Source organism: Populus trichocarpa, chromosome 16 (genome assembly GCF_000002775.5).
Source record: "Populus trichocarpa isolate Nisqually-1 chromosome 16, P.trichocarpa_v4.1, whole genome shotgun sequence".
Lineage (NCBI taxonomy): Eukaryota > Viridiplantae > Streptophyta > Magnoliopsida > Malpighiales > Salicaceae > Populus > Populus trichocarpa.
In genome coordinates, this window is record NC_037300.2 from 1,425,943 (window position 1) to 1,450,671 (window position 24,729).

At 35.3% G+C, this 24,729-nt stretch overlaps 3 protein-coding genes across 9 annotated transcripts in view; all 3 read left to right on the forward strand.

The window, feature by feature from the left end:
• The first annotated feature begins 997 nt into the window (after positions 1 to 997).
• On the forward strand, positions 998 to 24,699 carry LOC7464047 (alpha-L-arabinofuranosidase 1). 6 transcript variants are annotated; one of them, XR_008057658.1, is made up of 18 exons: positions 998 to 1,161; positions 1,654 to 1,868; positions 2,003 to 2,057; positions 2,386 to 2,597; positions 2,743 to 2,864; positions 2,945 to 3,092; positions 3,453 to 3,522; positions 4,035 to 4,180; positions 4,308 to 4,353; positions 4,448 to 4,500; positions 4,691 to 4,835; positions 5,296 to 5,414; positions 5,529 to 5,600; positions 5,675 to 5,778; positions 6,101 to 6,157; positions 6,264 to 6,456; positions 14,057 to 14,312; positions 24,533 to 24,699. XR_008057658.1 is itself a non-coding variant. In XM_052448184.1 (18 exons), exons 2-18 carry the CDS (start codon positions 1,683 to 1,685, stop codon positions 14,345 to 14,347), a joined length of 2,019 nt encoding a protein of 672 aa, XP_052304144.1. In that variant the 5' UTR covers positions 998 to 1,161; positions 1,654 to 1,682; the 3' UTR covers positions 14,348 to 14,522. The 6 variants fall into 6 exon arrangements, 5 of the variants coding, with proteins under 5 accessions (XP_052304144.1, XP_052304146.1, XP_052304145.1 ...); XM_052448184.1 differs by lacking the exon at positions 24,533 to 24,699 and adding an exon at positions 6,724 to 6,910 and having other exon boundaries at positions 14,244 to 14,522; XM_052448186.1 differs by lacking the exon at positions 24,533 to 24,699 and adding an exon at positions 14,313 to 14,522 and having other exon boundaries at positions 14,057 to 14,200.
• Positions 8,565 to 13,640, forward strand: LOC18106079 (putative pentatricopeptide repeat-containing protein At1g12700, mitochondrial). Of its 2 annotated transcripts, XM_052448182.1 has the most exons (4): positions 8,572 to 10,766; positions 12,613 to 12,786; positions 12,901 to 13,150; positions 13,595 to 13,640. In XM_052448182.1, the coding sequence occupies exons 1-3, from the start codon at positions 8,739 to 8,741 to the stop codon at positions 13,054 to 13,056; spliced, it is 2,358 nt and encodes a 785-aa protein (XP_052304142.1). In that variant the 5' UTR covers positions 8,572 to 8,738; the 3' UTR covers positions 13,057 to 13,150; positions 13,595 to 13,640. The 2 variants fall into 2 exon arrangements, with proteins under 2 accessions (XP_052304143.1, XP_052304142.1); XM_052448183.1 differs by lacking the exon at positions 13,595 to 13,640 and having other exon boundaries at positions 8,565 to 10,766; positions 12,668 to 12,786; positions 12,901 to 12,972.
• Positions 13,637 to 24,729, forward strand: part of LOC7458891 (zinc finger BED domain-containing protein RICESLEEPER 1) — a 73,926-nt gene continuing 62,833 nt past the window's right edge. The window contains exons 1-5 of the mRNA XM_052448181.1: positions 13,637 to 13,779; positions 18,105 to 19,290; positions 19,380 to 19,531; positions 19,923 to 20,606; positions 21,463 to 22,572. Of these exons, the coding sequence (XP_052304141.1) occupies positions 18,213 to 19,290; positions 19,380 to 19,531; positions 19,923 to 20,606; positions 21,463 to 22,572 (3,024 nt within the window). The 5' untranslated portion in view covers positions 13,637 to 13,779; positions 18,105 to 18,212. The remainder of the gene's footprint in view (positions 13,780 to 18,104; positions 19,291 to 19,379; positions 19,532 to 19,922; positions 20,607 to 21,462; positions 22,573 to 24,729) is intronic.

A 24,729-nucleotide genomic window follows, 5' to 3' on the forward strand; every position in this document is an offset into this window, starting at 1 on the left:
TGTCAAAAATATCTTGTCTGTTCTGATATTGATGTAAATCAAATATATATATATATATATATATATATATATATTGGGAGTGGTGGGTTTTGGAACTCATTAAATTTTTTCAATTTATTTTATATTTAAATAATATTTTGTTATTGGAGGGGAATGGAGAAGACGTGCCCCTTATTCCTTTTGTTTTAAGAACATAAAAATTCATTCAAAAACTCAGTTAAAAATATTTATTTTATGTTTTTATTTTTATTTGATTTAATAAATATATTTATTTTTTTTAATATATTTTTTTAAATTTTAAAACACTAACCAAACACAACCAATAAAATTGTTTAAGGCATTTTACAAGAAAAAGGAAATTATTTTCTTCTTTTTTGGTACATATGAAAGAGAAAAAAGAGAGTAAATCTAGATCATGAATTTATATATCTTCTATCATTTCCTCTTTATTAGACATTTTATTAATCAATTAGGAACCATTCACCATTTAGGTAATGTTTGCTACAAAAGATAATGGAGGTCAAAATTTACCTTTCACTATTTATTAAACATGTTTTGTTGAGTTTTTATGAAGGTTTAATTAGCAAGGAAGAGATAATATCACCATTGATGAACAAAAAAAAAAAAAACACTCAGCAAGCATAAGATTTTTTGCTATATATTTTCCATAAAACATAAAATGGAAATAATTGATGGGGTCGGTGTCAAGTTGATATAGCAATAGTAAATAAAATAAAATAAAATAAGGAATCGAAGAATTTGCCTAGATTTTAGTGGAGTTTCCTTAGTTATTGAAGTGACATTTCAGTAATATTTATATAAAATTATAATATATATTAATTAACTGTGTATTTTTAAATATAGAATTAAAACAAAAGTTCTCTAGCTTGCACGTGCTGTAAAGACAAGAAGTGGAAGAGAGTGGGGATCCCACAAAGTGAGTAATTTCATGTTCCTTGTAATCCACTGCCAAATGTGGTTGACGTGAAAGCAAGGCAAACAGAGCAAGCGTATTATACGCGCCCATCTCCTATTTATAAGTACGAACTAGCAACTCCCTTCATTTATCCATATATAACTATCAGTCAACACTTCCACTCATCAGCAGCTATCTCTAAAGAACCAAAGAAGGAATTTTGTCTGTTTGATCCCTCGTTTCAGGTAAATTTCTCATCTTTAATCATTATTTCTTCAGAATTCAATACTTTCACTAGTTGGGTTTTTTTTAAAATGTCTGTGCATGTTATGTTTGCATGGAATTTTGGTCATGTTTTGGAGTAAAGGTCAAAACTTTGATCATGTGCCTGGGAATTCAAGATAGTTGGAAATATGATGGCAGGAGTCTGAGTTTTTAGAGTCTTGACCTTAGTTTTTGCTGTTATTTTATGGGGAGTCAGTCCAAATTATGATGCTGTGGTCCACGGGAATGATGATGGGGTTATGTTTTTAAGGTATAACATGTCAGGTGACGTATCATCTGACAGATAAATCTTGCTGCTTTATTTGATTCTAATCCATCTTTTTGGTGCTAATTGAAGAGAATGAGTACGAATTAGTTTCTTTTGTGAATAGAGAGAGATTATGGAGCTGTTTCTTTTTGGGGTCTGATTGCTAAAGAAGTAGCTGAATTGGTTCTTTTTGTTGCTGTATTAGGGTGAGGCAATATTGGATGTGGTAAGTGAATGGGTGAGAAGATGAGTAGTTGCAAGGCCTCTTGCAGTGTTCTTTTGGCGTGCTTCATTGTTGGTCTTTGTTCTGTGTGCCAATGTTCTGCTGCTGAAGTTGATGCAAACCAGACAGCAAACTTGATCATCAATGGCTCCAGTACCCGGCCTATTCCTGAAACACTCTTTGGAATTTTCTTCGAGGTTAGTTTCTTACTTTCAATTCAGGAATTCGATTCGCGGCTGGTTAGTTTATGGTTTCTTAATTTAGACTACAATGCATAAACAAGGATGCTGAGTATTGATAGTGGGCATCTTCTGAAATGGTTTTTCCGCAGGAGATAAACCATGCTGGAGCTGGTGGGATATGGGCAGAGCTTGTAAACAATCGGGGTAATTTCCAAATCTATTAATTTCTGCAAGTGAAATGAAGAATGAAGATAGGGAGGGAAGTTTTAAATTGTGCAATAGGCCAATTTCAGTAAAAACTTAACTTCCAGTTCCAAGATTGCATTATTTGAAATTTTAGCCCTAATTGTTCAGTGCTAAGCTTTCAATTCTATCAAAAAGTGCACTGATAAAATATTTACACTGTTTCTGTGCGAGTTATGATTCTCAAGGTTTAATGGGAACTTTGATTATGAAGCATTCGAAACTTTCTAAATTTATCTGGGTATTTTGGATTCGGGATTCACATAAACCTGTTTGATTTGTTTCCCAGGTTTTGAAGCCGGGGGCCAAAACACTCCCTCAAATATTGCTCCCTGGTCTATCATTGGTGATCAGTCATCTTTAATTGTATCTACTGACCGTTCTTCTTGCTTCGAGCGAAACAAGGTTGCTCTCCGAATGGATGTGCTCTGTGACAGCACGGGCGGTAATATTTGCCCAGCTGGTGGAGTTGGTATATACAATCCAGGGTTTTGGGGCATGGTGAGAACTAGTTGACACTAAATGTGATAATTTATTTTGTATGCATTTATTGAAGAAAAAATTATTTTGTATGTGTCTCTCATATTTGCCTGTGTGGAAAAGCTGGAAATCTGACCCTTCTGTTTTTGACTTCTGTTTCCTTCAGAATATTGAACAAGGGAAGGCCTATAAAGTGGTTCTTTATGTCCGTTCTCTGGGATCAATCAATGTTTCTGTATCATTGACGAGCTCAGATGGGTCGCAGATATTGGCATCTGCTAACATTGTGTGAGCACCGATTGTTTTTTGCAATGAATGATTTATTTTTTACTAGGAGTTTGTGTTTTTCAAGCTTTCCTTCTTCGCAGAGATTCTGATGTTTCAAACTGGACAAAGGCTGAGGTTCTATTGGAAGCCAAAGGAACAAATCCTAATTCAAGGCTTCAATTGACTACATCCAGAAAAGGTGTAATATGGTTTGATCAAGTGTCAGCTATGCCTCTGGACACATACAAGGTATTTGTTATTGTTCAGCACTTATCTCCAAAAAGAACAAATTTTCTCCATGCGGTTTGGAAAGTTCAAGCCCTTAGCAATGTAGAAGATAATATCTGTATAGAGGATGAGCATGAGCAGGATCTGGGCTTTAAATTATAACTTGGGGATAAATTTAAAATTGGAAACAACTTTGCAGAAGTTGGTAACCATACTTTCTGGTTACATGTAAACAAGATTTAAGCTTTGATGGTTTATGGAGATAAAACTCTGAATTTGTTGGTTTGCTAGTATGTGAACTCCCTTTTTACAGAGATTTTATGCCTGGTTCAAAAATTCCAATTGCGTCTCAGTATCTGTATGACCTCTGTTTTGCCACAGGGGCATGGTTTCCGAAATGAGCTCATTGAAATGATCGATGATATAAAACCCCAATTTGTCAGATTTCCAGGTATGTATGGATTTTTATTCATGAATATGTTTTGGCTGAGGTTATGAGAATTTGTATTGGAATCTGGGTATCATATATTGCACAGGGAAGTCTATTGCTCCGCTTTCTTATTATCCCTGGCTACAACTGTTTTACAACTGCAAATTCTTGCTGCATTTACTGAGGTTTTGCTTCAAGGCCTTTTCTCTTCACTGCTCACCAGAAATTTTGAGAGCGTGACAAGGATTTTTTATGGTCTTTTCTTTTTTTGTTTTTGAAAAATGAATTTTGAGTCATCAAAATCCTCATTTTTTTTGCCATATTCCTGGAGTTCTCTTTTCTTTCACTTTCCAAGCATTTCAAACCCTAAACTACATCCTCCAAACTCCCAATCTGGAGCTGCAGGACCCTTGCCGGAGCAAGTGTTAGCTTGATCTAACACCACAGTTTCTCAAAATCAATTCATCATCTGTTTGACTAGTTGTAGTTCAGATCTTACTGATGGGGTATTTTTTCCAATCATTTGGCATTAGGTGGCTGCTTTGTTGAGGGTGAATGGTTGAGAAACGCATTTCGCTGGAAGGAAAGCATTGGACCCTGGGAGGAGAGACCTGGGCACTTTGGTGATGTTTGGATGTATTGGACTGATGATGGACTTGGATACTTTGAGTTTCTTCAAGTAGGTATCTTAATTTGTCGTGAAGGTGCATGATTATGTAAACTGTGGCCTGTGCAGTGCATTGGAAATTAGAATTGCTCACTCTGTCGCTTAAGAAGATATAATTTACACTTACTTATTTCTGCAGTTAACTGAAGATCTTGGTGCACGGCCAATATGGGTGTTCAACAATGGTACTTTCGCGTGCTTCATTTCTAGGCATTTCCATTTTTACCTGTCTGGCTGAACTCTTTTTCACCTACCTTTTTTGCTTCATTAATCTGGCAGGAATCAGTCATCAGGATCAAGTTGATACTACTGCAGTCTCACCTTTTGTACAAGTATGCAAATCCAGTGCTTTCTTTTATCCATTGACACAACTGAAACAGATCCAGTCATGTTTAGATTAAATATGTTTCGTGATTATGAAATTAAAAAGAAATAAGCTAGCGAGTTTTCTTTTTGAATCTGAACTTGTACATAACTTTTTCATTCTATATCGTTTTATAACAATGTTTTTCTCAATTCCAGGAAGCCCTTGATGGTCTTGAGTTTGCCAGAGGCGATTCTAATTCTAAGTGGGGTTCTGTCAGAGCCGCAATGGGGCATCCAGAGCCTTTTGACTTGAAATATGTTGCTGTTGGGAATGAGGATTGCGGGAAGAAGAATTACCGAGGTTTGTGCACCTTTTGAATCCATGCTTTTGTCTGCACACAAGAACATGCATGGCACACAAACCCTGACATGCCTATACAAATCTGTTTATTGCATCAGATGCAAGATTCAGTTTTGAGTCCATAGCAAGCAGCATTTACTTCTAAGTTGAACTAGTCAACCTCTAGTTAGATGATGTGTTATTGAGGTGATATGACATTTTTTTTTTCATGTAGCATTACTGCATCACTCATTTTTGCATTTACCTTTTAGGGGACGTGTATGTCAAATGATCTATTATTGAGATTTAAAAATTGTGTTTCTATGATATGGTCTCGTGATCTCAATTCTGAATAAAGTTATATTTGACAAAGATTTTCTTCACAAAAAGTGTCTGAAGTTCTGCAAATGTTGCTCTTCACTCCAGATTATGGAAGATAGACCAGTTTCAGAACTCAAATTCATGTGCTTTTTTCTACCAGGAAATTATCTCAAGTTCTACAATGCCATAAGAAGTGCCTATCCTGACATCAAAATAATCTCAAACTGTGATGGGTCTTCTCGTTCTTTGGATCACCCAGCTGATTACTATGATTATCATGTAAACATCCTGTCATGATAGCTTTGTTTTCTTTCTGGTTTGCAGTATTGTACTTTTGCATATTTTCATCAGTCAGAAAACACAATGTTAATCCTCTTTTATTCTTTGAACTAGGTTTACACATCTGCCAGCAGCCTGTTTTCTATGACTCGTCAGTTTGATCGCACATCCCGCACTGGTCCAAAGGTGTGTAATATGCTTTTTGACAACATACTAACTAATATATGTGACAAGTAGTCATGAGATTTGCTATTTTTCAGGCTTTTGTGAGCGAGTATGCTGTGACCGGAAAAGATGCGGGCACAGGAAGTCTTTTAGCTGCACTCGCTGAAGCTGGTTTCCTTATTGGGCTGGAAAAGAACAGGTTTGTCATAGTTGTTCCAGCACTCTTTAAGATATTTGTCAATGTGAAAACCAGTGCTTGACCGTCTGAAAGTCTTGATGCCTCCCCCTCTCTTTTCCTGTTGGAGAGGGAAGTGAACAAATTAATAAAGAACACCTTTCAAACAGTGAGTTCAAAAAATTCCCAGATCACCACCTTTCAAACAGTGAGTTCAAAAAATTCCCAGATCACCATTCATGATAGTTCTGGTTCAAATTTGATGCCATGGACGGGGTATCCTTTTTGTTTTTCCATACTCATCATGAAAATTCCAATTCTTGAAGCCTTTATTTCTCCATTGCAGCGATATTGTAGAGATGGCAAGCTATGCACCACTTTTTGTGAATGCCAATGATAGAAGGTACAAATCTCATTTTATTCCTCAAAAGTTAATTCAAGCATGCACGGCAAGGAACATCATTTTCTTTTCAAGTTACTCTGACACTGAAAGGAACTTTTCTATGAAGGTGGAATCCAGATGCGATTGTCTTCAACTCGTCAATGCACTATGGAACTCCGAGCTACTGGGTGCAAAAATTCTTCAGAGAGTCAAGTGGAGCAACTCTTCTTGACGCTAAACTACAAACAAATTCCTCTACACTTGTTGCATCTGCAATTACTTGGCAAAATTCAGATGGCAAAACTTACCTGAAAATAAAGGTATGCTAATACCAGCATGGCTTGCAGGGATCATGCCCTAAACACCAATTTTAAGTTTTTATCCTTTTTTTTTATCAATGTTGCAAGTTTGAATCCTTTTCCAATTTAACAAATATGGCATAATCCATCGAGTCAACTTTTGTGGTCTTCCCAACATAACATGCTGCTGCTGGTTGACGACAAACACACGTAAAATCGGATTGTAAGAGTTTCTCATATTGATTATTTTCAGCCAAGTTCTTACTTTCAGGGAAATGTATTTTTCAGATTGTGAATTTTGGGAACAGCAAAGTGAATCTCAAAGTTTCCATTGATGGATTGGGGCTCAGCTCACAATTGTCTGGATCAACAAAAACTGTGCTCACTTCTTCTAACTTAATGGACGAGAATTCCTTCGCGAATCCAAAAAAGGTTTCTGACATCTTTGTCATGACCCTCATGAATTTTCAATGGCCTCAGAACCTTTCAATTCCAGTTTATGTAGCAAATCTGCTAACTGTCTTGGCTTCTTCACGTAATGCAGGTGGTGCCAGCACAAACTATGCTCGAGAATGCTGACAAAGACATGGATGTTGTACTCTCTCCATATTCCTTAACTTCATTTGATTTGTTAACAGAATCAAACAATATCAGGATGCCACAAACTGATTCTCTCTCAAGATCATCAATTTAGAAAAATAAATTAATACATGATGTGTAATTATAGGAAACAATCTAAATAATGTTATTTGTGGCTGGCTGGTGTCTTTGCCTGCAATTTATGTTAATTTTCGTTGGCTAATCTCACCTTGTAAAATATATCTATATTGTTGCTTTTCAATCAAACCTGTTGTGTGAATGTCTAGTCATGGCTGAAGAATCTTTCATCCACAAAACAGTAAGGTACCCTCCTTGACGGTATCCTACCAATGAGTCCCCCAACAAATGATTTTCTCAATCAAGTCCTCCATCCAATTAGAACAGCTAATGTCACGCAATTACCCAGATTCAAATTTAAAATCACAATCAATTGAGTCCCAGTAAGCAACTAATTTCTTTCACTCTCTCTCTCACTAAACCTTTCTCAGTTTGTTTTATTCTGATTTTATCTTTACCCTCTTCTGATTTTGATTGTTTTTACACTCATAATTGAACATATTAATGTTTTGACAAAAACCCTGTATTTATTTATGAAATCTACACAGAATAGAAAACACGTCATCACTTTCTCAATGAATGTCCATTAATAACAATTCAAAAAGGAGGAAGGAGAGAAAGAAATGAGAGAAGAAGGCAGGTTCAACCGAGCTCAAACAGAGGAAGAATGAGAGAAAGAGGAGAGGAAATGAGAAAGAAAAGAGAGGAGAAGAGAGGATAAATGAGAGAAGGGGAAAAGGAAAGGGAGGAAGAAATGTGAGTAGAAGGCAGGCCCAACCAGGCTTAACACAGGCCGAACCAAGCTCGAAGAAAGTAAGAATGGCAAAGGGGAAGAGGAAAGAGATGAACAAATAAGGATGCGTTTATTTTATATTGTGGGATCCATGAAATACAGTTTTTATACAGTAGTTTTTATATATTTTTTTAATTAAATTTCATAAAAATTCTTTAAATTATGTTTGTTTTTGAATTTAAAAAATGCTTTTAAAAAAATAATTTTTTTATTTCAAATTAATATATTTTTTAATATTTTTAAATATTTTGATGCGCTGATATAAAAAATAATTTTAAAAAAATAAAAAAAATTATTTTGATATATTTTTAATTAAAAAATACTTTGAAAAAAAACCGTAATTAATCAATTACATTTCCAGACACAACTCCAAACATTTTTTATTTTATTTTTACTATACATAAACTTTAATCATAATTTTTATCAAACATATATTTAAATCTAACTAATCATAACTAATTATACCTTTTTAAATTGATTTTTTTAAATTATAATCATAAAAATTAATTAAAACAAAAACAGTCTAAAATAACTACAAAGGCTGATAAAATATAGAAATTTTTTGAATGAAAATTTATTTCAAAATTATTTTTAAAATAAATTTATTTTATATTTCTATATTAATTTTTAAAATTAAACTAAAACACGTTTATATGGTTTCAATATCTATCAAAATAATGTCCTTTTGATTAAAAAAAAAAGGTTTGAAATGGTGCCCTTTCAGCCTAGGTTAAGCCCTTTTCTCTTCAATTCTTTGTTTTAGGCTTTTAGCCATTCATCTCACTCTCCCTTATTACACAGTGAATAAAATCCACCCTTTCTCTGCCATTCTTCTCTCCCACTTCAAGTGGTGATGATGATGTCCATGGCAATGGCATTGAAGCAACAAAGAGTTTTAATGGCTATTTCTTCTCCTTCAGCTTCAACCCTTCTTGGGTTTCACTCTCAGAGAAGCCAAGCTGAAACGGGTATGATTTTCTTTCTTCATACTTCCAGTAGTAGAAGTGGTAGGCCAAAGTACCAGAAGGGATGCTCTTTTACAAACATTGAAGATGCCTTGTGTTGCTTTAATCACATGGTTCATATGCATCCCCTGCCTCGTATTATCGAATTTAATGATTTTTTATCAGCTCTTGTCAGAATCAAACATTATGGGACTGTGCTTTATTTGTCCAAACAAATTGAATTGCTGCAGATCGAACGTGATGTGTGTCATTTTAGCATTTTGATTAATTGCTTCTGTCGCTTGCAACGCGTGGATTTTGGGTTCTCTGTCTTGGGGAAAATCATTAAGCTTGGTTTTGAACCCAGTGTTATGGTTTTTTCTACTTTAATTAACGGGCTTTGTATTAAGGGTAAAATTGCTCGTGCTGTGGAATTTTTTGATGAGATGGTGGAAAGAGGCTATCCACCTAATCTACATACATATACCACGATTATAAAAGGTTTGTGTAAGATTGGTGAAACCCCTGTTGCTGTTGGATTGCTCAAGAAAATGGACAATGCAGGTTGCCAACCGAATGTTGTCACATACAGTACGCTTATTGATAGCCTTTGCAAGGATAGACTAGTCAAAGAGGCTTTAGATATCTTCTCTGAAATGAAAAGTAAAGGGATTCAACCGAATGTTGTCACTTACAATTCCTTGATGCATGGTCTATGCAATTCAGACCAGCAGGAAGAGGCGTCAGCATTGTTCAATGAAATGATGAGTTTCAACATCTTGCCAGATGTAGTTACCTTCAACATTTTGGTCGATACATTTTGTAAAAAGGGCAAGATTTCAGAGGCTCAAGGAATAGTCAAGACAATGATTGAGAAGGGTGTGGAGCCTAATACAGTGACTTATAGTTCGTTGATGAATGGATATCTTTTGCAAAACAGAGTTTTTGAAGCTAGAAAGGTATTCAATGCGATGATAACCAGGGGCTGTATACCTGACGTTCTTAGTTACAACATCTTAATCAATGGATGCTGTAAGGCCCAGAGGATAGATGAGGCAAAACAAATTTTTGATGAAATGAGTTTTCGAGGCTTAATTCCAAACACCGCTACTTACAACACTCTTATAAGTGGTTTGTCTCAAGCAGGGAGAATTTTTGAAGCAAAAGAGCTTTTCAAGAATATGCATGTCCAGGGCTGCATGCCTAATGTTCTTAGTTACAACATCTTAATCAATGGATCTTGTAAGGCCCTGAGGATAGATGAGGCAAAACAGCTTTTTGATGAAATGAGTTTTCGAGGCTTAATTCCAAACACTGCCAGTTACAACACTCTTATAAGTGGCTTGTTTCAAGTTGGGAGGATTTTGGAAGCAAAAGAGCTTTTTAAGGATATGCATGCCCAGGGCTGCTCCCCAGATCTAGTAACTTACTCAATTTTGCTTGATGGCTTAAGCAAACAAGGTTGCCTTGATCAGGCATTGGAACTATTTCAAGAAATGCAAAACAATTACTTGAACCCTGATTTGGTGATCTATAATATCTTAATTGATGCCATGTGCAAATCTGGGAAGCTTGAAGATGCAAGGGAGCTGTTTTTGAAACTCATTGTCAAAGGATTGCTGCCTGATGTTCGAAGTTGGACCTCAATAATCAGTGGACTTTGCAGAGAAGGATTGCTAGATGAAGCATACAAAGCTTTCAGACAAATGGAAAGGGATGGCTGCCCACCAGATTGTTGCTCTTACAATGTTATTGTCCGAGGATTTCTCCAGAGCAACAGTGCATCAAGGGCTGAACAACTTTTTCAGGAAATGTTTGATAGAGGATTCTCTGCAGATGCCCTGACCAGAACCTTGGCGGCAGATCTGTTGTCTAAAGATGACAATCTTGGTTTGAAGAGGTTGCTCGGTGAATCTGAATGTTGTCAAGGTGAAAAGGTGATGTAAAATTGTAAATTTTCCGTACCCAGTGCTGCTAGTTGTTGGTGCAAATATTACATGACTTCTCTTGGTTCAATCCTGTCGCAATTTTAACAATATTCACTTTCTTTTGTTTCATGTAGTTCTTACTCTTTAGGACTGGCATTCACCTATTCTAGGTTATATATTCATGCTAGTTCTTTTATGTGTATCCATAAATATAGTGTTGGGTAGATTACCTGAATGAAAGTCATTCAAGTTTTCCTGTAAGTTATTAACTTATTTAAATGTTTATCATCTTGAATGACTCCAAAGACTCTTTTGCTTCAAGCACCCCGGATTTCTTCATACATCAGTTCTTGCTGAAAACAATCCCTGTCCTACTGTATTTGCTAGATTCTTGGTCATTGTGCATTTCCGTATGAGGATGGATGCTACTCCCACTTTTACAAATAAAAACAAAAGAATATGGGTGTGATGCCATTGAGTTTTGTTTTGTTTATGCTTGTTTGTTTGATCTTTTGATCTGTTTGTGGATTTGGGTGATATATTAATGGTATGTTACCTGGAAAAGAACTTTAGATCTTAGTGTTAAGTATTCTAGAATTCGCATCAGATGTTTCAGATCAAGTAGGTACAAGTGCTTATATAAATTTGTGGTTGATTAGAGTTAAACAATGAAAACAATTTAATTTTTCTCTAAGTGATTAAACATATTTGAATTTTCATATTAAATAACTTTCAATACATGTATATGTATGCTATCTTTTTTTTTTCCCGCGATAGTTTCTTTTGTTTGTGGATAGGATTGTATGTCTTTTTCTTTGTTGAATATATGCATGTTATGTTTTCAAGAAAATAACCCTGTATCTTGAAGTTTTATGTTGTACAGTGGGAATTAAACTTCTTGTGATTAGCAACTAGGCAGGTCGGATTTGGAAGAAGAGTTTTGATATAATTTTGATTTGCATAGGATGATTGAGATCATGTGTACAAAGGGATATAGGCTGGCCATTTATGATTGTTTTAGCAAATTGTTGTTATAATTATGTTTGAAGCTGAGGTATTGATATGCTGGCAGTAATACTAAAACATTCAATGCTAAATGCTTGATGCTTATGAAATTGAGAGTTGAATTCCTTGTAATTATTGAGATTAGGCAGCAGAGTGATAAAATTATTTGAACATTTTCATGCAGGAAAACTAACATGAATCTGGTGAATTATTCCTGTGAAACAATTGCTGTATGATGTTTCTTTGCATGACCATACGTGGAGGATAAACATGATGTGCTTAGAACTTTCCAGAATCATACTTTATGTTCTTATCTATTTTGCTTATCTCTATTTATTCTTCAAATTGAGAAATCAATCCTGTGTATTATGGATAATTATTTTACACACCTCTTACTGCGGGCAGGATAAGATACATTTTGTAGAAAAGGAGAAATGAGAGAAGAAGATGCAAATTAATCTTGTATAGAACACGAACTCCGACATGCCTATACAAATCTGTTTATTACATTAGATGAAAGAATCGGTATTGAGTCCATAGAAAGTAGCATGTACTTCTAATTTGAACTACTTATCCTCTATTTAGATGCTATGTTATTGAGGTGATATGACATTGTTTTTCATGCAGCAATACTCATATTTGCTTTTTTCTTCCAAGAGACCTTGTGGTCGTTGGGTTTTACAAGTTTGAAACTAAGATGTGTTTGTCAAATGATCCATTATTGAGATTTCAAAAATGAGTTGCTATGATATATAGTCACCTGATCTCAATTCTATATTATGTTAAATTTGACAAAGATTTTCTTCACAAAATTTGTCTGGAGGTCTGCAAATGTTACTCTTCACTCCAGATTCTGGGAGTTAGACCAGTTTCAGAACTCAAATTAATGTGCTTTTTTCTACCAGGAAATTATCTCAAGTTCTACAATGCCATAAGAAGTGCCTATCCCGACATCAAAATAATCTCAAACTGTGATGGGTCTTCTCGTTCTTTGGATCACCCAGCTGATTACTATGATTATCATGTAAACATCCTGTCATGATAGCTTTGTTTTCTTTCTGGTTTGCAGTATTGTACTTTTGCATATTTTCATCAGTCAGAAAACACAATGTTAATCCTCTTTTATTCTTTGAACTAGGTTTATACATCTGCCAGCAACCTGTTTTCTATGACTCATAAGTTTGATTGCACATCCCGCAGTTGTCCAAAGGTGTGTCGTATGCCTTTTGACAACATACTGACTAAAATATGTGACAAATATTCATGGGATTTACTATTTTTGAGGCTTCTGTGAGCAACGATGCTGTGACTGGAAAAGATGCGGGCACAGGAAGTCTTTTAGCTGCACTCGCTGAAGCCGGATTCCTCATTGGTCTAAAAAGGAACAGGTTTGTAATACTTGTTCCAGCAATCTTAAGTTATTTGTCAATGTGCTATTCAGTGATCGAGGGTCTGAAATTTTTAATGCCTTCCCACTCTCTTTCCCCGCGGAGGGGGGTTGAACAAATTAATAAAGAACTCCTTTGAAATAGTGAGTTCAAACAATTCCCAGATCATCATTCATGGTATTCTGGTTCAAATTTGATGCCATGGCCAAAGTATTCTTTTTGTGTTTTCATACTCACGAAAATTCCAATTCTTGAGGCGTTTATCTCCCCATTTCTGTGGTATTGTGTAGATGGCAAGCTAGGCACCACTTTTCTGTGAATTGCAGTAATAGGAGGTCCAATCTCATTCTATTCCTCAATAATTAATTCAAATTCAAGCATGCATGGCAAGGGATATCATTTTCTTTTCAGGGTACTGACATTGAAAGGAACTTTTCTATGAAGGTGGAATCCAGATGCAATTGTCTTCAACTCATCAAAGCACTATGGAACTCCGAGCTACTGGGTGCAAAAATTCTTCAGAGAGTCAAGTGGAGCAACTCTTCTTGACGCTAAGCTACAGACAAATTCCTCTACACTTGTTGCATCTGCAATTACTTGGCAAAATTCAAACTTACCTGAAAATAAAGGTATGCTAATACCAGCATAGTTTGCAGGGATCGTGCCCTAAACACCAATTTTAAGTTTTTATCCCTTTTTTTTTTTTGTCAATGCTGCAAGTTTGAATCCTTTTTGCAATTTAACAAATATGGCTTAATCCATCGAGTCAACTTTAGTGGTCTTCCCAACATGACATGCTGCCGCTGGCTGACGACAAAACACAAACACACGTAAAATCGGGTTGTAAGAGTTTCTGTTTGATTTTTTCCAGCCAAGTTCTTACTTTCAGGAAAATGTATTTTTCAGATTGTGAATTTTGGGAACAGCAAAGTGAATCTCAAAGTTTCTATTGATGGATTGGGGCTCAGCTCACGATTGTCTGGATCAACAAAAACTGTGTTCACTTCTTCTAATGTAATGGACGAGAATTCCTTCGTGGATCCAAAAAAGGTTTCTGACATCGTTGTCATGACCCTCATGAATTTTCAATGACCTCAGAACCTTTCAATTCCAGTTTATGTAGCAAATCTGCTAACTGTCTTGGCTTCTTCACGTAATGCAGGTGGTGCCAGCCCAAACTATGCTCGAGAATGCTGACAAAGACATTGATGTTGTGCTCTCTCCATGTTCTTGAACTTCATTTGATTTGGAGTGCAAAAATCAATTAATATTTTAATTTTCTAGAAAATTAGAGTACACAAAATAAAACTTGAACTTTCTGTTCGAATTTAATATTTCTCTATCAAGAAATTTTTAAAAGTAGTTTTTTAAATTTGTGTTGAATTTGAAAATTACTCTTAAGAGGCACTCCACAGTTTTTAAATACAAGGTTTTTTTCTTTCTATTTTTTACTTTAAGAAAAAAACATGAACAATATAATTTTCTCCTTTATATACAAGCATTTTTTAACAATGTAAAAGATTAATTTATTTCTTATATATATTTAGTGATTACTATTAATATAATTTTTATTATAAATCTAATATAAAGATTTTTTAAGTTAATAATATAAATCTTTAATGATAATTTTTAATTTGAATAAAATAAAATTAACATTCTATAATTAGATATCACAAATATAAAATATTAAGATAATAATTATAAATTATGATTTTGCTTTTGCTTTTTTATAAAAACTACTTGTATTCTTGATTTATTTTTTTATTTTTAGAAAAATACATTTTTGTTAACAAAAATGAGCATGTTTTTTAAAATTTTCATTTTCCATAGAAAACTAAAAAAAAGTTGTTTTCTATTTCTGATAACATCTTAATCTTTCCAGGCTGCTATTATAGTTGTTAAATCTAATTTAACTTGGCAGATTGACTAGGATATTAGCTTGTTAAACATGGCTTGTTTTTTAGAAACTTTGGTTGACTCCGTCACATCCAATTCAAAACCAATTGGGTTAATATTTTGTAAATTAAAAAAAAAATTTATTTCGATGATAAAAATAGTTGATTCTGATCCAATGATTTTGTCGCAAGTGGATATTGTAGTGAGCTACCGAGTGAAAAAGAGATAACAATGAAATAGTTTTATAATAACTAAATACTTTAATTAGTTTTTTATAATTTCAGATTGGAGAGGTTGATTATGTAATAAAAAGATAGATATTACTCTGTATATCATGCCTAGAATAAATTGTATTATTGTTTGCTTTTAATAAAAAAAATGTTTAATGTGTCTTATAAAATATTTTTCTAAAATGATTTTAGTATCATTTCTACCCAAACTTTTAAGAATAAATTTCATTAAGAGGTTATTTATATTGATGAATGGACACTAAAATTACCATCAAAATTCAGTATTGAATATATATATATATAATTATTTTTAGGATAACTTTGAAGGATAAATATAATTTTTTATGATGAATCCTGGCTGCAGGAAAAAACAATTAACAGATTCAGCCAGTTGGATCTACCAGGGCCAGATGAGCTTCCTTTTCTGTGGAATATTTCAATTCTTTTTTCGGAAATTATTACATGATATTATCAAACCCACATTCTCCTCCTAGGTATGTATTTGCTGCTGCTGGTGGTCTTCTTCGATGCTGTTTGGATATGCTGCTGCGGTCGTGGTTGAAATTAAAATTTATAATATGGTGTTTGGTTAACACCAACCATATTTTTTTTATGTGAATCCCAGGCCAAAACTAAGGTTGGTTGGACTGCAGTTTTTGAAAAGCAATTACCCATTGCTTTTCATGCGTTTTCTCCTCTCTCTCATCACTGACACTTTTCCCTTACTTTCCCAACAGTTCCAAAACTTTCCTGTTTCTCACCCAAATTGTTCACAGCACGGTTAATTGACAGATCAATTTGGCCATTGATCTACAAACTCTCATTTTCCACCTTCCCCAGACTGTTCCCCTCTCTCGTCACTATGTAACATGATCGAATGTTTTTTTGGGGTATGGAAACAGAGGTGAAAAATTTTACAAAACATATTTGTTTATCCATACAAAACACAAGTTGAGATTGTAGTTGTATCAATGGTATTACATAACTATATTAGAAGGATATCACAAGATGATGCAGTTTTTTCTGAGTATGATCGCAACCCCAATTTAATTTCAGATGACTTTTTACTTGATATTGTTCAGGCTTTGGCCGTTCAAGGCTCACAGAGGCCTTCACGTATGGATTTTTGTACTCGATGGAATTGCAAATAGTTTGATAGAACAATAAAGGAGTACATTAATGTATAAGGATTTTTCATTTTGTTATGTAATCATAATTACAAAACACCTATGTTTTGGAATTATATATAAGTGTCTAAATATGTTATTTTAATTAATTCAAATCAAATATAAAACACAAAGCATATTATAACCAGATACAAGAAAATATTTTTTTTAGCTACAATTTAACCATAGTTTTACCAAACACAAAAATGCTTTTTTTCCACCACAATTTCAACCACAGCTCTTTAACCCAACACAATAAATTGTTTTTTTTTAAAACCACAACTTCAATTACAATTGTAACGAAACACCAACTTTTTTTTAAAATCAATCTCACACAAAATATTTTTTATTAAATTATTTTTTTTAAATCATAACTATAAAAATTACCACAAAATCAAACATATTTTTTTAATTATTGGTGATGATGGAGGCAGAACCAGCTGCGGAATGTTGATAACATTTTCTCTATGCTCTCAAGAACTAATAGAGGTATCAATTTCAGGACTCAATCTTAATTATAATAATCAGAGGAAGGGTCCCACAATTATGGCACACACCACGAGGTAGTTTATTGGATGGCGTGGCAGTGATGTCATGAACCAAGACGTGACTCGGTGCTGACTCGGACTTGCTTTTTCGAAAACTAAATTTGGAGGGAAAAAGCGAAGAGAAAGCGGGGATGTCGGTGGGCTTGAGAGAGAGAGAGAGAGAGAGAGGAAGTCGTTTTGTGATGAAAGAGAGAGAGAAAGGAGAGCCAAAGAAGAAGAGAAAGAGAGCAAGCGAAGCAGAGGAGAAAGAGCCGCGTCTGGTCAGAATCAAGTTTCAACTTTCAACTTTCAACTTGCAACAACCCTTTCCGTTTTTTAGGCTTCTTTTGAAAGAAAGGCATCCATGATCCATCCATGTTTCCCTGCCCAGGCTGGCGTTCAAGACTTTTTATTTTTTATTTTTTATTAATATAAATATTTAGATAGATATTTAGACGATCATATAAATTTTTAATAATCTTAAATTTATAAACGATAAAGACAACCTGGACACGATAATGATGGATATTTTTTTTGTACAGACAAATAACTATATAATTATTATTTTATTTCGTGATAGAAGTCACCGTAACAATGTATCTGATTAAAGTAAAGGTGGATGTATTTTTTAGATTTTGTTTTTTTTACTGAATTTTGTTATTTTTTAAAATAGAACATCTTCGATTTTCAGGACTCGGCAGCCTCTGTTAGCTTTTTATGCAAAGTTCTTGAATGCGCTGCTGAGTTGCTGTTTTCCACCTTGCTACTTGGCAGATTGTTACTGGAGGATAGTTAGCTGCGGCCTCCCTAGGTTTTTTCTAATGTAAAAAATATGTTATCCGAAGTTCTTCACTTCAAAATCAATTCACCGATCATGGGCATATAAAAGCAAGGAAAAAGCAAGAATACCAATTCAATCAATGGGTCCATTGCTTAGTTCCCTCCATCATGATTCTGTAAGATTTTTCCTTTTATTTCTAAGAACCAAACAAGCCACATCTTCACTCATGCCCTTCCAGGATTGCAACACATGTCCGCTAAAGCTACTTTAATTCAGACCTTTTTAAAAAAATTGAACAGATCTGAATGGAATGGAGGTCCAATTGAATGACACTATCTTCAAAGTGAACTGCAGGTTCCACGAAGGAACGTATGCTGGAAGCAAACGGGGTTGACTATAAGAAACGAAGAGTGGAAGAGTCATTTGCGCTTCGATTCCCTTCATCAAATCTTGTCGCCTTCAATGGCCGCTCCCCTGTCTTGCATATTGATGGTGTGTGCTAAGGCGATTGAAGGTGGTCGCTTGGATGTTGCAGATTCACTTTTGGCAGTAATTCAATCTCTAGCTTCTAAAGAGGAGAGCATATGGAGGAGGAAAGTTGTCAAATACTTTGCTGAGGCTCTTGTCCGGCGAGCCTATGGAATTCGTCCTCCATTTCCTTTACCCTCGCTACCTTTTCTATACGAACCAGAGGCAACTTTATACAAGTTAGCTAGAGTCACCAGTGAACATGGCATCGCTGATTCCTTGAATTCGGGATATAAAAGACTCCACATTATTGACTTCTCCATCGTGTTCCAGTTTTGGCGGTGGAATTATTTAATTGAAGGCCTCAAAAGGCAGTATGGTGGCCTACAATCAGTCCTAATAACCAGTATCACACTGAAACTGTCAAAACACACTGACTATCTCCGTGAAAACCGGGAATGCGCTAAGGGCAGAAATTTGGAATTGAGGCAATTGATATGCAATAGTCCGGATGATATTGTCAATTGTATTTCCAAACTCAGAAGGAAAAGTGAGGATGAGGTGGTGGTTGTGAATTGGAATTTTATACTCCACAAATTGCTTGCACAAGATGGGGCAATGGAGCAAGTTCTTTCAAAAGTGAAGGATTTGGGAGCGGACATCATGGTAATTGTTGAGCAAGAAGCCAATCTTAACAGCCCAGATCTTTCGGAGCGGCTCGAACAATCATTCCAATACTACTCCCCTTTTTTTGAGTCACTGGAGGAAGATTATGATAGCGATGTGTTATGGGAGATGTATTTCAGGCGACAGATTGGGAATGTGGTGGCATGTGAGGGCGTTGACCGGGTCGAGCGGATTGAGTCATTTGCTCAATGGAAAAATCGCATATGTCAGGCTGGGTTTTGTCCAGTTCCCCAACAGGTAGACAAGTTGAAGATAGATTTTGGATTAAATCTTGTTGATCATCGAATCGAAGAGAAGGAAGGGCATATCCTGCTACTTTGGCACGGGTTTCCGCTAGCTGTAGCCTCAGTTTGGAAGTTCACTGGTCCACCTCAATTCAGTGGCGGTGAATAATCCAATTCCATCCTTTCCTTTCTCTTCTCTTGTTATACTAATTATTCATCAATAAATTCGTTGTGTGTATTTTCACTTTAGGCGACTGGAAAAACATGTTGACAGGTCTTTACACAATGCAAGATACAGTTGATGACTCAGAAGGGATGGCGAGCTCCTCTGAGTCTGAGGATGATGAAGAAAATGATTCTCTAGTTTCCATAATGGCAGATAGAAACTTATGGTCCACGCAGGTATCGTTCTTTGTTTCCGAGATTGAAACAAATTTCTTATTTTTTTTAGTTTAATATGGATGTTTGGTCAGCTTGCGTGTACCTCAACTAATTTTACAAGCTCTGAAGTTAATGATCATGTAAACCTCCAATAACAATCATATAAGCAATTACATGGCTCGAATCTGAAACCACAGAATAAACAAATCTTTTAATCTTAAATATTTACCACTGTACCACATCTAGATAGTTAAATTTCCTAGTTTTATCTTTATGCCATGGGGAGATTGCAACAACTTTAAATTCTTTAGACAAATTAGAAACGTACAATATAATTCTTGCTTTGATAAAAAGGTACAATATACTTCTTTTTTATAACTTTATGCCATTATTGATGTCGTTGATCTCACAGGGCTCTTCAATGAAGCGAATAGCTGCTTCAGCTAAGCTATATGACATATTGGAATATATATGTCATCTACATAGGTTACCACTGGCAGTGACATGGATTTCCTATGGCCAAGATGGTAATACAAATTCAAAGGGAAAACGTATTCTATGTATTGATGATAGCGCTTGCTATGTAAATCATTGGAAAATGGATAGATTTGTGGATGAATATGCACGATATCGTCTCGAGGAAGGACAGGGTATCGCCGGAAAAGCACTTCAATCTAATATTCATATCCAGCATGACATTTCCCTGCTTGATCCAGCTGAATTCCTTGATGAAGATTACGGACCTAGCTGGTGCCACGAAGACTATCATGCTGCTTTTGCTATAAGGCTAACAAGTACCCACCCTTGCAAGGATGATTACGTACTGGAATTTCTTCTCCCTATATTCAGAATGAAAGATACTTCAGAACTAGTACTTTTGATAAATAAGGTCTTGCGTACATTGCAGAGGAAATGTTTAAAGATGTGGGAAGTTAGTGTCAGAGAAGTACATGAGGCGAGCGGCTCTGAAGTTAGATTGGATGATGAAAGAATGCCAAACATCCCACATGAAGATGGTGTTTTAGAAGGAAACGAATTCATGGCAGTGAACCCAACCAGCAATCAAGCAGAAGAAACACGCGAGCCTCTTGAACAGGTGCTCTTCTATACTGAATTCATGTTATTTTTTTCTTCAAGAATGAGTTGATTGATATTTATTTTTTATAATAATTTTTTATTTATTATATTTGATTCTTATTTTTATTTAATTTTTTAATTTATAAGATCAATTTCTTATTATTTTAATAAATTTAAAATAAATAAAATATTAATAAGTTATTTTCCAGTTTTTTTTCATAACATAGCCAAATATCAAAAAATATTTTTTAACTTATTTTTTATAATATTATCAAATATCTAAAAATAATTTACTTTTTAAAAATTCATTTTAAAAAAAATTACATATCAGCAAACAAACAGAACCTATATGTTGTTTGCTATAAGAAATTCTAGCCAGCTCTAATACCTAAATAATTGGATTCTAGGTTATATAGGTCAAAAATACCAAATTAACTCATTTTCATTTAAAAACATTAAAAAAAACTTTTTAATGAGTTCAAAATTAAAAGTCAAACTAAATAAAAAAAATCTACATGTGATTCGCTACAAGAAATTCTAGACAACAGAATTGGGTTCAAGGTTATTGAGACCAAGAAACTCTAAATCATCTGCCTTGTCAGATAGACAGAAAAGACCCTCTGTTTTGGATGGACACCCATCATGTGTCCAATCACTGCCTTCTATGTGGCAGATTTCCTGCCGCCGATTGCGCAAGGGGTGGAATAATTATTGTTCAGTAGATAAATTACATTTGATAATTCGAATATAATAAAATCCATTTTGCCTCCGTTTTGCTTGTATGTTCAACTATTGAAGAAGACACAATCTGCCATTATTATTGACTGGAGTTGGCCTTCATGCTGCCAATATCCTACTTCCCTATCTCTTGACAGGACGTCCAAGAACAATCTGCTATACCTGCACCCGCTCTGAATGGTGAGAATGCATCGCTTAGTGTAGATGGTGGCTTCCAGAGTACTAATAAACGAAGAAAGATATCAGCTGTGTGGGATGGGTTCGTTAAGCATACGGCAGAAAACGGGGAAGAATGGGCCACGTGTAATTATTGTAAGAAGGAGTATAGAGCAGAAAGCAAAAGAGGAACTTCAAATTTGCACAAGCACTTAAAAAATTGTTCGCCAAGCAGACAAGACGAAGCAGAGCAGCAAATTTTGGTTGGGTCAGGTGACTTGAGTACAAGCGTCATCCAAAGGAATTTTGTCATAGATCAAGAAAGAAGTCGTCTAGACATTGCAACAATGATTATTAAGCATGGATATCCCTTGGATATGGTTCAACATGAGTTTTTTGAAATTTTTGTGAAGAATTTGCAGCCGGTGTTTAAACTTTATTCAAGAGACGTAGTTGAAGCTGATGTCCTTTCTATTTGCAGACAAGAGAAGGAGAAACTCATCAGTTTTTTTGATAATCTCTCTTGTCTCTTGAGTTTAACACTTGAATTGCGGTCATCTAATGACAACATGATGACGTACTGTTGCTTCACTGTGCACTTCATTGACGATGGATGGCAGCTGAAGAAGAAGATTCTTGCTTTCAGGAACTTACGGTACAACTATGACATGGGGACTGTACATGAAGTCTTTAATAGTGTGCTTACAGAGTGGAGCATCAACAAGAACGTTCGCTTCATATTCCTGGATGTAACTCCTCCAAAGGATCACACGATTGGAGAATTAAGAAGTAAGGTTTCTGATCAAGCCCCACCTATCCATGGACATCTTTTCTGTGTTCCTAGTTATGCCCAAATTCTCAGTCTCCTTGCTCAAGATGGATTTTCTGAGACAAGGAGTGTGCTTTATAAGATAAGAGAATGTATAGAGTACGTCAAAGGAAGCTCACTTGTAAGGCAGAAGTTCCTGGAGGCAATTAATAATGGGAGTTTGCAGGACAGGGAAATGCCTACTCTAGATGTTCCCGCGAGATGGGACACCACCTTTCTTATGCTGGAGAGTTCATTGGAATTTAGAACAGCTTTTAATCACCTAGAGCAACTCGATGATGATTTCAAAGTGAATCCATCTGCGGAAGAATGGAACAAAGCAACAGTCGTATTTGAGTGCTTGAAGGAGTTCTGCAAGTCAACATGCAATTTTCCAACAAGCAGAGAGGATTATTTCCTTAATGTTGGTGATGTTTATAAGAATTTGCTTAAGTGGGAACAGAGTGATTATGTATATGTTCGCGCTATGGCAAATAGAATGAAGGGAAAATTTGACGAGTATTGGGGAGAAGCTAGCTTGGCTTTGGGAATCTCAGTAGTTCTTAACCCAAGCTATAAATTGGACATTTTTGAGTACTACCAGCAGATATACGGCAGTGATGCTGACTTGCGCTACTACCAGAAATTCCTTGACAATCTTATATGTGAATACAATAAATATGCAAAGGACTTCCGCAGTCAGGGACCATCTTCTTCTGCCATGGCGGACGTGAGTCGTTGTACATCATCTTATATTAGTTTCAAAGAGTGGCGCAAGGGTAAGTATGAACGCAACATGGTGCACTCACAATGGAATGAGCTTGATCAGTATCTACAACTGCCGCCACCAGAGAACTTGGATAAGGATGGTAACGTATTAGCTTGGTGGCAAGACAATGCTCAAAATTTTCCAATACTGGGAAAAATGGCTCGTGATTTTTTAGCAATTCCAGTATCAACTATCATTTCCAAGTCATCAGAGGTTATGAAGATGGCATCAGTCCATGATGGTGTTCGTCCTGAGATAGCTGAGGATTTGATATGTGGAAAGGATTGGTTGGACAGCCCAAACTGAAAGTAAGTTTTCCTTTTCTTTTTGCTTGATTTAAGTGTGATGCTTTTATATCTCTGCTATCTGTTTATTTATTTCTTCTTCTTCTTTTTTGCTTCAGCAATTGATCCATGTTTGGATCCTCACTGGTAGTTGCAAGTACTGTGAAATAAGTCTGTCCCAGGTAAACACTGGCCTTCCTGATTCCTATTATGTTTCTAAATTATTACCTGTGATTAAAATTATTAAAAAAATTCTTCAAAAACAGTTTAATATTGAAATTAAAATAATAATAATTAAAGTACAATTTGATCTAAATTCCCAGATAATTTTAACAATGTAGCCAAATTGAAAAGAGAAAAACAAAGGACCATTTGAAAACGTTTCGAAACTTGTATTAAGGTTTTCCTTTCAGTCTTTTTCTCTGGGTGAGAGCAAACCGAGGTAGAGCTCACTTTCCTTATCCAAAAGAACCACACAGAAATGCCACAGGCAACGTAAACTAGGAAACCCTCAAAGCCAAAAAGATTGCAGATTTCCTTTCAATCAAAACGAAAATGCCCCTCCTTCTCTCCAATCCTCTCACCTCGCTCTCTTCACTTCCCCCCTTTTCATCTCCATCTTTGGCCTTCATTGCAACACCAGGTACCCACTTCTTTAGATTTGTCTCGTGTTTGCAGTTTTTGCTAATATGGGCTGTATCGACGGTGAATTTTATGATTTCTGCTTTTCAGCACTTGTTAGTATAAGCTTATTTGGTTTCACTTCATGCTCGCTTGGCCGTTTCATCAAACACTTATCACTTGCTTCCTAAGTTCAACCAGTTCTTGGATGCTCGTGCTTTCTATATTATTTCTAGGAAGACTGGTCTTTTCTCTGTTATAACCACCGATTCAATGTGGGTTTTGCTGAAAATTCCTAAATATTTGATCTTCTCTTGGATTTAGTATTAAAGGCTCATATCTGAATTTTGTGCTCGTGCTTTCTATATTAGTTACTGTGAAGTTTGTTTATTTTGCTGCTGTGAACCAATAATCGAATCTGGGCTGTGCTTAAAATTACGAAATATTTCATCTTTCACTTTAATTTAGTCTTCAAGACCCATATCTGAATTTTCAATGACCTCAGAACCTTTCAATTCCAGTTTATGTGGCAAATCTGCAAACTGCTTTGGCTTCTTCACGGTATGCAGGTGGTGCCAGCCCAAACTATGCTCGAGAATGCTGACAAAGATATTGATGTTGTACTCTCTCCATATTCTTTAACTTCATTTGATTTGTTAACAGAATCAAACAATATCAGGATGCCACAAACAGATTCTTTCTCTAGATCATCAATTTAGAAAAATAAATTAATACATGATGTGTAATTATAGGAAACAATCAAAAT

Coding starts and splice junctions, on each gene's coding strand:
- LOC7464047 (XM_002322548.4), top strand. CDS start 1,683: ATGGGTGAGAAGATGAGTAGTTGCAAGGCCTCTTGCAGTGTTCTTTTG. Junction 2,598..2,742: donor ATCCAGGGTTTTGGGGCATG/GTGAGAACTAGT, acceptor TGTTTCCTTCAG/AATATTGAACAAGGGAAGGC. Junction 4,181..4,307: donor GATACTTTGAGTTTCTTCAA/GTAGGTATCTTA, acceptor TTATTTCTGCAG/TTAACTGAAGATCTTGGTGC.
- LOC18106079 (XM_052448182.1), top strand. CDS start 8,739: ATGATGATGTCCATGGCAATGGCATTGAAGCAACAAAGAGTTTTAATG. Junction 10,767..12,612: donor AATGTTGTCAAGGTGAAAAG/GTGATGTAAAAT, acceptor TCTTCACTCCAG/ATTCTGGGAGTTAGACCAGT. Junction 12,787..12,900: donor CTGATTACTATGATTATCAT/GTAAACATCCTG, acceptor TCTTTGAACTAG/GTTTATACATCTGCCAGCAA.